Genomic DNA, 15,418 nt, shown 5'->3' on the forward strand with positions numbered 1-15,418 from the left:
CAAAGGGGGACGAAAATTAGTTTCTGAAACAGATTAACATTTTCATTGATTCAGGTTTTGATAGCACTACGCTTCTATGCAAGTGGCTCCTTCCACCAAGTGCTTGGGGATGCAATTCGTGTAGACAAATCCACAGTATCGAGGGTTGTCCGGGATGTGTCTAATGCATTGGCATCCTTAGTGCCAGTATACATCAGATGGCCAACAACCAGGGCGGAGAAAGACAAGATTCGTTCTGTCTTTTACCAGCATGGTGGATTTCCCGGCGTAGTTGGGTGTATTGACGGAACACAGATTCGTATACAGGCCCCATCTGAGAACGAGCCCTCATTCGTTAATCGCAAGGGATACCATTCTATAAACGTACAGGCAATATGTGACGAGGAAGGTAATAAAAGAAGCAATGTGTGATACAGTCTTAATTTAATTTATCGTCATGCTAATGATTCATGCCGGGCAAGTATATTATTAGAAAAACTAGGAAATGTCAAAAAAAATCTAAGCATGGAGTTCCATGATTAAAAGTGGTAACCTTGACCTTGGCACCGTGAAATAGGAACTCATTAAAGGTATTATCATACTTGACCTTTGCATTACTGTACGTTTGATCTAAATTTCCCGGCGTAGTTGGGTGTATTGACTCTTTTTTAAAGAACAAAATAAACAATATTTACTCAGTCAATTCTATTTTTAAAATACATGTGTACCTTCTTCTGCCGGTGCCGGAGATTCAACGCCATCTAAACCGATGAAGTTTGGAGAGTCTTTGAAAATCTCGACGATCCGCTCTATTGTTGAATCCATCGGTTTAGGGAATGATTCACCTCCGGTTCCCTTTCTGTATGTTTGGTGGGCGGAAAACTCCTTCTTTGCAGACGTTGTAATATTGGACCATTTGGTCTTAACATCCTTAACACAACGTACACATTTCCCGAGGGAACTTACTTTTTCTGCGATATCGACCCAAATGGCATGTTTTCTCTGATTGGTCACTGTGTTGGTCAATTTAGAGTTCAAAATACCTATGCTCTTTTCATCCAAATCTGTCAATAGCATTATTTCCTCCCCGTTAAAGTTTTTCCCCCTTGGTCGCTTGGAATTTGCCATCTTGAATGTTGACATGGGATGCTGCACATGCATTATGGGAAGAGGGAATCCCCACACTAATGAAGCTTTAATTGTTAATCAATCATTAAACCTTCATTAGTTAATGATGCCTTAAATGACGTTTCCAACAACACTTTTTTAACGATAGATTAACTAATCAATCATTAGCGATTTAATGACTCATTAAGACTTAATGATGCTTTAATTAGGGTTAACTTTAATGAACTTTCGAGCAACCGGCTCCTTGTCTTTAAGTTGCCAAATTTGGTCTATAGTTACCTATATGTCAGTTTCATGTAACAAAAGAAACTGGTATGCAATACAGGCCCTCTGGGCCTCTTTTTTCAGATCACCTGACCGAAGGGCAAGTGAGCTTATGCCATGGCGCTGCATCCATTGTTTGTCCGTCGACTGTCCGCCCGTCAACCTTTCCTGTAAAACGCTTATTTTTACAGTAGATTTCGACTAAATTTCGTCTGGAGCTTCCTTAAGCTAAGGGGACTCAATTTTGTATAAATGGTAGGTGTGGACCCCCTGGGGAATTTTGTATAAATGGTAGGGATGGACCCCCTGGGGGCAGGGGAGCAGGGCCCAATAGGGGAAATAGAGGTAAAAACCTTTGAAATCCTTCTTCTACCTTAGGGATTAAGGGATTTTTCCCTAATTGGTCTGGAGCATCCTTCGGCCAAGGGACTCAATTTTGTATTAATGGTGGGTGTGGCTCCCATGGGGGTAGAGGGGCGGGCCAAATAGGGGAAATGGTGGTTAACCTTTAAAATCCTTCTACCGTAGAGATTAAGGGATTTTATCCGAATTAGGTCTGGAGCATCCTTTGGCTAAGGGGATGCAATTTTGTATGAACGGTGGTTTTGGACCCCTGGGGGCAGAGGGGTGGGGCCCAAAAGGGGGGGGGAAATAGAGGTAAACCTTTATAATCCTTTTCCTACCATAGTGATTAAGGGATTTCATCCTAATTTTGTCTGGAGTATGCTTGGGCCAAATTTAAGGGACTCAGTATTGGATCCCCTGAGAGGAGAGGGATGGGGCCCAATAGGGGAAATAAAGGAAAAAACCTTTGAAACCCTTTTTCTACCATAGGGATTCATGGATTTTATTTAAACTTAGCCCGGATCATTGGAGGGATTTTATGTAATAAGAATAATTTCCCATGGTTGCTTTATTATCCAGGTGAGCAATACAGGCCCTTTGGGCCTCTTATTCAATTCATAATTAAGAAATAAGTTTGAATGCTGAAGAAATTTGTAAAGTACATTTGAATCATTAGAATAGAGTGAATGATGAAAACAGTGTTGTATAGTATGGGCAATATTCATGAATCAGAATTGAATAACCTTGGCCTTTAGTTTTGATGCTCTATCATGACTCCTGATTGTTTTAATTTTGTGGCTAGGACTAGCTTCAGTTTCTCTAATATTTAAATTACATCACAACAACACGGTCCCTAGTGACATTGTTTGGAAAGCTTTATCTAAACAAATTAAAAAAGCAGACTTGTTAAATGTCCCTCTCCAAATTTATAGCACTCTGCCATAAATCATGTGTGTGTAATCACCGCAAACTACGGAAAAGGAAAAATCAATTTTCATGATGTGCTGTCTTTAAATCTTGCAAAGATTAGTGGATGCAACAACTTTATCATTTACATCTTATTCACTGATTGATATAAAGAATTCATAGTGATGGACGAACAAATGTTATTGAAATGAAAATTAAACCCCAAAAGGATTATTGATAAAAGACATGCTCAAGTTCCAGAAAGAGAACGTAGTAACAAACATGGATTAGTAATTAATTCAAATGCTTTTCAAATTTAAATTGTGACACTGGGACCATCCTCATGGCAATGTTAATATAGGGGTCAAAGATTTGTCTCAAGTTCACTGGACTCTCTTTATGGCGTTGAGATCTTTAATTCGTGTTTGACAGAGGTCAAAGCTTTATTTTTAAGGATGCCGTCAGGACCATGCAGGGCTGTATCTAGATATATTGACTCTAAATGACTCACATTGTCGATGACCTGTTAAATGTTACAAAAACAATACTGTATAATTTGTACTATTTGCGGGGGATATCATTTTGCTCCATTCGCGTCACCAAAGATAGCACGAAAAAATTGCATACCTAATCATATACTCAATGAATATATAAATAAGTATAAAACACAAAAAATGCCGTTTACTGCTGACTAATTTTATTTTCACAAAACACTCGTAAGTGTCACACAAAATTTAATCCTTTTTAACTTAATTGATCCTGCTCAGAGTGCTTAGCATGTTATAGGTATAGATTCACTTATATTTGGATCCTGTGACATTGAAATTACACAACTCAATCGCATTAAAAAAGTTGTAGTGTGGCATGTTTTTATTGTCCATATGGTAACAGTTCCCTTCTAGTTCGCACTACCGAGGATATCCCTGTAGCTCGTTTGGTACAGCAGTATTCTAGGAAGCTGTGTGTTGCTTGCTCAAATTCTGGGCGACTCATACTGCTAGTGCTACAAAATGACGACTGCTTTAGTTCCTGTAGGGATGAAGAATTACAAAAGATGGTTGGAAGTAGTTCTAGAGGCAAACACATTAAGAAACGGTGTTTGGGGGACGTGGTGGGTTTGTACATAGGCTTACGGTTGTAGCTTCAGGCTTGATGCATGGTAGCAGGACTAGGAATGGTAGCAAAGTTTCATACAAGAAAATCTTTTATTGCAGTTCTCTGTAAAATCGCCATTCCTGTACGGATATACACCCCAGGCGAAAAGCAGGTACTGAGAGTTTCACACCTATTTGGGGAGGGGTGTGTGTGTGTGTGTGTGTGTATATTGTATTGTCGTCGAGGTAGATACTGTTCATTGTATCAAAATGGTTTGATTCAGGCAGGTGTTAAACACAGGTGAGAGAAACTACAGTTCACAGTTAATTGCACGGTACCTGCATATCGAAAATGATGGAATATATTGTTGTGTGTATATATGGTCATAATACATTGCTTATATGATAAGTGTAGCGCAAGTAGTGGGGGATGCAAGGCCCAGTTGGGTTGGCCTCCCCAAGGAAAGTTTTTGAATTCAAGAAGGTCTCTGGAGCAAATTCTTGTGTTATGTGGCAATTTTATATTAGAGTTAAGCTAATGTAATTTATGTCTCTGATATTAATTTTGAAAAAAAATAGAAGAGGCCCAGAAGGCCTGTATCGCTCACCTGAATATGTTTAAAATAATTGGTATGAAGTAAAGATAGTAGCACTCCATGGAAGGTGCTGTAAGTACACATAAAATTTCAGAAAAAATCCATCCAGTACTTGAGATATAGCGAAAACAAACTTCAAACAGAGCCCCACCCCTATGCCCCTAGCGGGGTCATACCCACCAATTATACAAAATTGAGTCCCCTTGACCCAAGATGCTCCAGATTAAATTAGGATAAAATCCTTTAATCCTGATAGTCGAAGAAGGATTTTAAAGGTTTTACCTTTATTTCTCCTATATTGGGCCCCTCCCTTCTGCCCCCTTGGAGACCACACCCACTCAGCTTATACAAAATTGAGTCCCCTTGGCCCAATGATGCTCCAGACTAAATTAGGATAAATTTCCCTGAATCCCTTTGGTAGAAGAAGGATTTTAAAGGTTTTAACTCTATTTCCCCTATTGGCCAGACCCACGGTTTATACAAAACTGGTTCCCCTTCACCCAAGGATGCTTCAGACCAAATATGAAACAAATCCTTTCATTCCTACAGAAGAAGAAGGATTTTAAAGAATAATTTGCTATGTTTCCTCTATAGGGCCCCGCTTCTCAGGCCCCAGGGGGGCCAGACCCACCACTTATACAAAATTTGTTCCCCTTCCCCCAAGGATGCTTCTGACCAAATTTGGTCAAAATCTGCTATGTCGTTCATGGCTAGTAGCTTTTTAAAGGAAAAGTTGACGGACGGACGGACGAAGGACGCTGCGGTATGGCATAAGCTCACCATGGTCCTTCGGACCAGGTGAGCTAAAAACATTTATTGCGAATTTTTTTAAATTTTGCTTTTCTTACGCAATAATTAAAGGTTTGAAATACTCATATTTCTTACATATTTTTTTACTCATCAAAATTATGTGAACTCATTTATTCCCCAATGTGTAATATATAATCTTGCTACCAGGATTAGTTCCAGGGTCTAGCCCATACTAAGGTACTAAGTTTTTGAAATAAAACATTTATCATGATAGACAGACTACACTATGAAACAAAATCTTTATAAATAAGCTTCTCTAAGATTAAGTGAAAGCAGTGCAGGCTCCTAACTTAAAAAAAAAGTATAGCATTTCTTCTTTAAATATGCTATAAACAATCAAATAAGGCATAGAGATGCTACATAATCAAAACATGTTTAATATGCAAGCTACACAATTAAATTCTGTCTTCAATAGAACGCAGCTGTGACTGGATATCAAACACAAACATTGTACGTATTAAACGTGTCACAACGTTCCAATAAAAGAAGGGTACAGGTGTACTCAGTGCACCCAGAACTAAACAAGGCTTCAGCCTTATAGTGTAGCTTCTATGACAAAGGGACCAGTCGGCGATGAAACGTTATCACATATTTCAAAAATGATGAATTTTATGTGTTGATCACACCTGTACCCTTATTTCATTTTGTAACGTGCCTAATGTTACACCTGCTGTAAGTTATATTGAGTTGTTGCCTACACATTTTATAAACTTTTGAAGTGGTCAAAGGAAGAAAAGTGAAGTGGTCAGAGGAAGAAACGTGAAGTCAGTGGTCAGAGGAAGAAAAATTTATAAGATATTAACGCAACTGACTTGAATATCTACCGTATTATGAAAAGTTCTTGTTACACAACCAATATAAGCCTAAAGTGTAACAGGAACTTTTCATAATCCATACTCAGTGACCAACCTCAAGAAAATGGTTAGAAAAATGAACTGAATTTCATTATCGTTACACAGAAACACATTGTAGTGGAAGTATATCAATTGTAGTGGAAGTATATCAATTGTAGTGGAAGTATATCAATTAATATTTTTAGTTTCTATTTTTCCCCCCGACGTTTTTTACATGATTCTTAGCATTTATGCAGTTGGAGAAAGCCCCATCAAGCTAATTAAGCTGTATCAGTATTATTTCATAAAGATAATGATAGAGATTATGTTTATTTTGGTAAGATCTTATTTCTCATTAATTTCTTCCCAAATGGGCATCATCTTTAGACCTCATTAAGAATATTCATAGTGTGCCAACTTCTTCCATAGCCTATTGATTTAGAAGTGTCATTTGTGTTTAGTTTGACATGGGAGTGTCTTTGTATTTCCTCTCACTTCTACCTGTTTGTATCACACCTGTTTGGTGCTTTTGTTACACCAATAAGAAAACAATCCACCCACCATTTCCTGTTATTCACACCTGTAATTATTTTAAAGGATAGATGAGTTATATAAATGATTAATTCTGAGTGTATGTGCACAGGCGTAATAATTATCATAATTATTTGCTAACTGACATAATGATTTCAGCTAGTATTTTGTCTATAGAAAAGAATGTAGAACCCCAGACTAATAGATAATCTAATTCCGTGCTAAAATGAAGGCTTCAATTTGTTTCCGTTTTAGATTTCAAGCTGCTTATTCTGTACGGAATGATGGACCCTTGAAAGCGAATTTAAATCAGCATGCTTTTTGTTAACATTATGAATAAGATTGAGGTGGTCAGTTGATATGTGATCAGCTGAACCGTAGCTGTATGGAGATGTAAACCAAGAACATGATGACAGGAGGTGCTCAAAGGTCTTGTTCATTCAGCTGTTACAGCGTTTGCTTGTAGTTGTACGGCTTTGAAGCAATAGGTTTATAGAGTAACAGAAGAAAAAACCAGAAAACAGTGATTGGGGTACTTTTGCATCCGGAAAGATTACACCTTTAAAATTTGTAATAGATGCAGTTTCCAAAAAAGTGAATTGCACTGCATCCTACAGCTGTTTGGTCCTTCTACGACTAATAGGTGTTGCTAGTGGCCAACAAGTTGGACAAACACAGGGGCAAGTGCTTGAACCCCCTCAATATATTAATGTCAAAAGTAAAGTGGGTATATTATGAACTGTGCCACTACCCAAAAGAATAAACTATGGCAATAAGGTTACAGAAAAACTCCACCAGCAGAGTCAGCTACCACTTTGTGTCTTGAAAGATAAACATAACACACACACAGATGATTGCACCTCTAAAAGTAAGTTACAGATACAGTGGGCCTAAAACACGTACGAAACCGCGCACCGTACTAATGGACAAAATAACAATATGATTTTTTTTGAGTATGTTTTGATAAAATCAAACAAAGGCCAAAATGAGTATATTAGGAATGAAGTCGTGAGAATGATCGGTTAACAGAGCCATACTTTTCAGCAATCTGTAAGTATTCCGATCTTCTGGACGGTTATGTTGTTTCTGATTTGAGTCTAAATTGTTTGAAGAGCTTATAAGACTGGAAACAAAATCCTTGTCATGTCTTTCAGTTTCGCTTTCAGATATGCGACGATGGCTTTCTTTAAATAACAATTAAGACATTCATTCACCATTCGTATACACACACCTGAAATTGAAACCAAGGACACTATAGACTGCTACAGGTGGAATGAATATTATATAACATCTTCAACATGTGTTGTAATTATAATTATATTAAACATTGTGTTTTGAAGGGCTATTTTCTTCTGAGATACCTCGAAAGGAAAGCTGGAAGAAATCCGTTTCTTTGTGTGATGAAAAAGTATGTGCAACAGTTCAATGGGAGGCTTGTCTCATCTCAGGTATGCTAGTAACCATTTGGGTGTACCTTCTATGTGCTTGTATTACATATATCTATGTTCACACTATATCTGAGTACTGTTTGAATAAAGATGCTAAGTTGGCTTGAAATCCCAGACATTCGCAGAATACTTACATGCTTATATGATTGTTTTCCCCACTCACGTTTATTTTCTGTAAATCATGGTAACTAAAAAGTAGAGATAGATGTGACATGATATTGGTAACTGTTTGAAACTCAACCCATGGAAATACCATGATACTCTATTAAAACTTTTTGAAGTACAATTTTTTTCATTCCATTTTATTACCAATTTTGAATTTAATAATCCTGTTCATGTTGTAACATTCAATTGTGACTTTGTGCGCTGTGTCCTTTGTTTACTGATGATAGTCGAAATCCATATCATTTCTACCAACCATAAAAACCAAAGCGGAACAACGCATTAAATTTATTTTTATGCGTTTGAAATTTCCTTGTGTCACGAATAAGGGAAATATGTTTGAGATATCTGTCCTTTAATCGTGTAAGTTCCTACTTCTGGGAACCATACTGTATAAGTATATATAGTTACTAGTGAGCTGGGTTAAAGTTTACGACTGAAGGTGCCTAGCATTTGGAACGTGACAGTAAGCATCAGAAAGTCTTTGTATGTTGTAACCGGACATCATCAGCAAATGTTGTATGAATATTGCGCGTTATTCAGATAATTAAAAGTAGCCAATATTTCAAAAGTCTTTCTTACATTTAAGTTATTTACGTCGTACATTGTATGCGTTAGGTAGCTGTACAAATAATCACCTTTTGTAGGTTAATTAAGGGTTGCTGTTTTTTAATTTATTTCCAACTTTCCGGGATTATTCCAGTAAAAATTAAACCACAACAGAAACTATACTACAACTAAAAAAACTAAACAACAGAAGCTAAGCTATATAAGGAGGACGAAACAAGACTTGTAAATTGTGTAACATTATGTTATTAGTGACCTAAATATTTTCCTGGATTTGATGGCAGACAATCTAGCTGCCACTCATTCCGAACAATTACAATCACCACCATCTTTGGTTTACTTTGGGGGGTGGAGTTTTTGTGTGATGTGCACTGTGTATGTATGATTTATATCCCCCGCTTTCACGGAAACGGGGGATATTAATTTGGGTTTGTCTGTCTGTCGGTCTGTCTGTCACGCTTCGTTTCAATGCAATAATTACAACAAATATAAACCGATTTTTTTCAAACTTGGTCACAGGGTTAAATGACTTAAGGGCTCGGCCTAGTTTGATGACCAGTTTGGCGGAGTTATGGCCCCTTGATTTCCTTCAAACTTGATAACAATGTTTGTGTTGCCCACCTGTGGCACTCTTCGGTTTTCATGTGATATATAATTGCTGTAGATATTGTTCAGATGTTTCAACCAAATTCCGTATGCACATCCGACTCATGCTAAGTCTGCCAACCGATCTGATTTGTGCATATTTACAGATGATCAATGAGGTATAGGGCTTCTTTTTTTTCTTCAAGTTTCAAGCTATACATTATGTCTCAACAGCACGATACTCACATGTTTAAACCTAACCTCAATAATGTTAACCTACAATATGTCCTGAAAGCGGGGGATATAAATTCAATGAATTTGCTTGTTTCTTTTATCTTCTGTGGGTGTTAACTCAGATTTTCTGGGGGTGTCTTGACTTTTCTGTAGGTGAACCCTCTGTTTCTTTCGTGTCAGCTTTTAGTTCAGAATTTGTGTATTGACTCGGCTACATGTATATCTTTCATTTCGTCTGTTGTCCGTCTTCCGTCCTTAAACAATTCTTGTTATCACTATTTCTCAGGAAGTACCATATGGATCTCTCTCAAATTTTATATGTGAGGTCCCCTTGGTCCCTAGTTGTGCAGGGCAACTTTTGAGACTGATCGGATAAACACCATGGCCAACAGGCAGCCATCTTGGATTTTGATAGTGAAAGTTTGTTATCACTCTTTCTCAGAAAGTACCAGAGGGATCTTTCTCAAATTTATATATGTAGGTTCCCCTTGGTCCCTTGTTGTGCAGGGCAACTTTTGAGACTGATCGGATAAACAGCATGGCCAACAGGCAGCCAACTTGGATTTTGATAGTGATGGTTTGTTATCACTATTTCTCAGGAAGTACCAGAGGGATCTTTCTCAAATTTTATATGTAGATTCCCCTTGGTCCCTCGATCGTTGTGCAGGTTAACTTTTGGGACTGATCGGATAAACAAAATGGCCGATAGGCCACCATCTTAGATTGTAACATTAAAGGTTTGTTATCACTTTTTCTCGGGAAGTACTGGAGGTATCTTTCCCAAGTTTGTTTTGTAGGCTCCCCTAGGTCTATAGTAGTGCATGTTTAATTTTGAGAATGATCAGAGAAACAAAATGGCCAACAGACCACCATCTTGGATTGTGACATTAAAGGTTTGTTTGTTATCGCTATGTCTCAGGAAGTTCTGGAGGGATCTTTCCCAAGTTTGATGTGCAGGTTTTCCTTGGTCCCTCATTGTGCAGGCCAACTTTTGAGACTGATCAGATAAACAAAATGACCGACAGGCAGCCATCTTCGTTTTTGACAGTGAAATTAAGTTTGTTATAGCTATTTCTTTGGAAGTACAGGAGAGATCTTTCTTAATTTTTGTATGTAGGTTCCCCTTGGTATGAGACTGATCTGATAAACAGATCTTTGATTGTGACATTTGAGGTTTGTTAAGTGCTATTTCCGTAGGAGTACTGGAGGTTTTTTTCTCAAATTCTATATGCAGGTTCCCCTCTATCCTTTATTGTTCATGTTTACTTTTGAAACTGATCACATAAACAAAATTGCCGACCGACAGCCATCTTCGATTTTTGAATTTGAAGGTTTGTTAGTACTATTTCTCAGTTGAGGGATCTTTCTCAAATTTGATATGTAGATTCCCCTTGATCCCTTGTTGTGCATGTTATATTTTGAGAATGATCATAAAAACAAAATGGCTAAAGTTAGAACTAAACAGATCGTTCTTATATTGAAATGATTGATTCTATTGTTTTTACATTAAGTACTGTACTAGTAACTAGTACTATGTGAAATGACAAACTCACTTTGAAGATTGGCTTTCATACACATCAGTATTAAGTTTAGATCAAAAGTTACCTTAAGGTGCATTTACTGTTGACATGACTCGATCAAACAGATTAGAGGAAAGAAAAGAAAAGATCGCACTGACAAAGAACTCATGAAGATGGTACATTGGTGTGCGCCAAGATCCCTCTGACAAAGAGCTCATAAAGATGGTAAATTGGTGGGCGCCAAGAACCCTCTGACAAAGAACTCATAAAGATGGTAAATTGGTGGGCGCCAAGAACCCTCTGACAAAGAACTCATGAAGATGGTACATTGGGGGGCGCCAAGATCCCTCTGACAAAGAACTCATAAAGATGGTACATTGGTGCCGTGCCAAGATCCCTCTGACAAAGAACTCATAAAGATGGTACATTGGTGCCGTGCCAAGATCCCTCTGACAAAGAACTCATAAAGATGGTACATTGGTGGTTGCCAAGATCCCTCTGACAAAAAACTCATAAATATGGTACATTGGTGGGCGCCAAGATCCCTCTGACAAAGAACTCATAAAGCTGGTACATTGGTGGGTGCCAAGAGCCTTCTGAGAAAGAACTCATAAAGATGGTACACTGGTGGGCACCAAGATCCCTCTGACAAAGAACTCATAAAGATGGTACATTGGTGGGTGCCAAGATCCTTCTGAGAAAGAACTCATAAAGATGGTACATTGGTGGGCGCCAAGAACCCTCTGGGATCTCTGGTTTATTGATTAATTGCTAGTATCTTCAATATAATAATTATTATCTCATGTGGCATTTTAAGTAGTTAAAGAATTCTGCGTGACATATACAATGTACATTATAATGCATTCACTATAATGTCCAGGAGTTTGAGAATAAGTCAGTCAGGGCATTTCGAGGAACAGGTAACGAAAAGGGAAAAGGGGGTCTTCAGTTATGTTGGTCGTACGCAAGCAGGCTAATGTCATAAGGGGTGTAGTCATGGTTATACTGGTAATTAACATAAATGACAAGTGCACTGATCATGATTACCTTAGGAAATAATACCATTCCTTACATTTTAACTTTCAGGATGTGTTGTCGTTTTTTCTGAAAAGCTGTACAGAATTACAGTGAGTATTGTTTTTAAGTTATAAGTGGCATTATGGCGATCGGGTAATTGTATGTATTATGATAATAAATAACACGCAATTACTAACGTGTATGGACAATATCCTAGCTATTACTGTGGATTCATTACAATTCAATGTTTCCATTGTTTTATAGTTTTAAAGATTATATTTGTAGAGAACAAGATATCACTGAAGCTGTAATCTGCAGTGAGTGGTTGGACTGGCCTGGCATACCCAAGGTAAATCAAACATATACATTATTAGATACAGGGAATGGTTTGTATTTACATTTTATGGGGAAGGTTGTATTCTTCACAAACAGTTTCTTCTAGTCTTTGGTTAACAACAAGTTTTAAAAATGCCTGAAGACGTTTGAATCAACAAGCTTTAAGGTAAGGCAACGTACAGTATTAAATTGTAATCCACTAACATTATCATGTGAAGGTTACATATGTAAGTCGGGTAGTGTATTATCATTATTGTTTTGTTTCTTTGTTATTGAGTCACGGGGTAAATCAATCTTCTTTTTACTCTTCTCGTCTTTTTTCCGGTTTTCCTTACAAGGTCTTCTAATTCTTGGTTTTCTTTGATGAGCCATGAAACTTGACTGCCGCAGCCTTTCACTGATCCAAATTTAGATACTATTTATTTTCATCAAGATTGATCAAGATTATGAGCTCACTTGGCCGAAGGGCAAGTGAGCTTATATAATTATGCCATGGCGCAGCGTCCGTCAACTTTTCCTTTAATACACTACTTGTCATGAATGTCCCAGTAGATTTAGACTAAATTTGATCTGGAGCATCCTTAGGCCAAGGGGAGTCAATTTTGTTTAAACGGTGGGTTTGGCCCCCCCTGGGGGCAGAGAGGTGGGGCCCGATAGGGGAAATAGAGATAAAACCTTTAAAATCCTTATTCTACTGTAGAAATTAAGGAATTTTATCCTCATTTGGTCAGGAGCATCCTTGGGCCAAGGGGACGGACATTTGTATAAATTGTTAGTGAAGTTGAAATCCACAGCATAATCAGGCAGATTTGTGTACTAATGCCCTGTACACATATGATGATCTTTATCTACCTACGTAACTGAAAATTAATGACTCAGTAGGAGCGGACAAAATTGCTAGCTATTGACATCTTGTAGACCTGATTCTTGGTGCAGAAGGATATTTTTAGGAATATTTAAAAGAACGTTTGTTATAATCATGGACTTACACTTTAATTATTTAACACTTTATTTAACATGATACCTAATTAAATTGTTCTTTAGCCTTGTACACTAATGATTTTGAAAACTCACCACTGAAACGCTCCACAGTTGACATTGTCGACAAGACAAATTTGTAACGCTAGATCTTCTTGTTGAGTTCGGAAAAATAAACCTCAGGCGTCACTAATTAACATCAGGAAATGGTTTACATGGCCAATGTTAATTGTTCAGCTCACATGTGTCACAATTAAAACTGACTTTTATTGTAATTTTTATTCACGTTGATTACAAAAAGTAATTGACTGACGTGATAGATTATTTTTCATCACATTATTTTTAGGTTTACCCAAGTCATTCAGGTGACTCGCGATTGACTTGTCTTCATCGTCCATGAACAATTATTTAATGAATTTAAATTTGTTTTTGCCTCTCTAAAATCTTCTGATAGGTATTAGCGAATTGTATAAGTAATCAACAGCCTGTGGTAATGGTCAGAGTCTGTCACATGACAACTCCTGTGAAACTAATTACAAGACATTCATAAACATTCTAGTAAGTAATCAATATTTATTCTTACTCGCCTCCTGTGGGCTGCGAGCACGCACTTTATAAATCTGCAGTTAAAAGTCCATCCAAATGACCACAGAAAAAAAGACAGCAAACTTGATATGAAGTATTTAAGAGATAATAACTAAATCGATTGAAGATTGGAAAAACAACTATATATATTTTAGAGAGCAAGAAAAGGTACCTTGGCATATCAGTCACATTGTGACTGCTTCCAACTGATGTAAATACCAAACTATACGTGCTATAAAACTTCGATGATTTCTCGACTTTTAGTGTGCTTGAAAACGTAAATCTAGAAATTCAAGCTGGACCTAATAGCCATATTCAATATATCATGCACTCATTAGGATAAATAAACACCATTTTGATAAACACCTTGTAACTAGGAAATCACTTGATATCACTTCATTTAAAATTGTCCTATCAAAGTGCAGATGTTGAAACTAGCTAACTTTATCTTTGATTGCAACTATTGCTAAAAAAATAAATAAGCAACACTATTGTTCAAAATAACATGTGATAAAGTGAGTTGATGCTAGTTTGAAGAATGGTACTTGCACATTTATAGAAAAAAAGAAGGAAAATGCAAGCCAGTGTAATTAACATTGTCATTGCTGTGATTGTTCTTGTATCTGATTTATGTCTTCCCTTAGAAAGATCTTCCGGCTGTTCCGGTTCTTCTGGTTCTTTAATAATTTCTTGTTTAAGCCGTAAATTTTAATCCATTAAAGGTATCTTGATGAATCTTGCAGTATAACTGCATCTCCAACAGACGGATGTACAGTGCACTGTTATTAGGTCACTGTGATAGTGACTTTAATGTCTAAGGTCAAATAAGCAGAACTTATTTTGGGGGGAATTTATTTTCCGGGACGTAATTTCTAATCCGATAAATACATCTTGATACAGCTTGCGGTTTACATGCATCATATAAAGACGATTTGTTGTGCGCTGTCGGTATACCATTGTAACCTTGACCTTAAGATCAAAGGTCAAATAAACCAAAACGTTTCAGTTGCATTATTAAAAAATTCTTAATGATCATGCAGTACATCTGCATCACCTAAATCATCATCTAATAAGTCCTTTTTGCAGTTGTAACTTTTAAAACTTTATGATATTTTTACTTTCCACATCATATCTCATTTGCAGACCGTTTCTTTGATTTGAATGATTTGACTGTATATTCTTTCCACTTCCCTTGCAAATCAAACATGTAATTTGGCTAATAAGGGGAGACGTACGCTTTCGTTCACAAAAACAAACCTCTAGTTTTTAAGTCACCTGAGACAAAGTCTCAAGTGACCTATTGCAATATCCTTTTGTCCGGCATCGTGCGTCGTGCATCCGTAAAGAATTTACATTTCTTCAAAACCCCTGAACCAATTTGAATGAAATTTTGCGAAACCTTCCCTGGCCAAAGGTCAACCAAAATTGTGAATTATATGGTCCCCAGCCCCCAGGGGCCTGAGGGGTGGGGCCAAAAAAGGTTTGAATTTACTAAAAATT

The 15,418-nt window shown here is 37.2% G+C and overlaps 1 protein-coding gene across 3 annotated transcripts in view; it reads left to right on the top strand.

Annotated features, from left to right (window-relative positions):
* The window catches only part of LOC110448787 (aminopeptidase O-like), a 50,003-nt gene that overhangs the window by 22,931 nt on the left and 11,654 nt on the right, over positions 1-15,418 (top strand). For all 3 annotated transcript variants that reach the window (XM_021495224.1, XM_021495221.1, XM_021495223.1), the window contains exons 9-11: positions 7,827-7,934; positions 12,089-12,129; positions 12,305-12,368. In XM_021495224.1, coding sequence (XP_021350899.1) covers positions 7,827-7,934; positions 12,089-12,129; positions 12,305-12,368 — 213 coding nt within the window. The remainder of the gene's footprint in view (positions 1-7,826; positions 7,935-12,088; positions 12,130-12,304; positions 12,369-15,418) is intronic.

The sequence above is a fragment of the Mizuhopecten yessoensis genome, unplaced genomic scaffold (genome assembly GCF_002113885.1).
Source record: "Mizuhopecten yessoensis strain PY_sf001 unplaced genomic scaffold, ASM211388v2 scaffold4301_1, whole genome shotgun sequence".
Taxonomy (NCBI): Eukaryota; Metazoa; Mollusca; class Bivalvia; order Pectinida; family Pectinidae; genus Mizuhopecten; species Mizuhopecten yessoensis.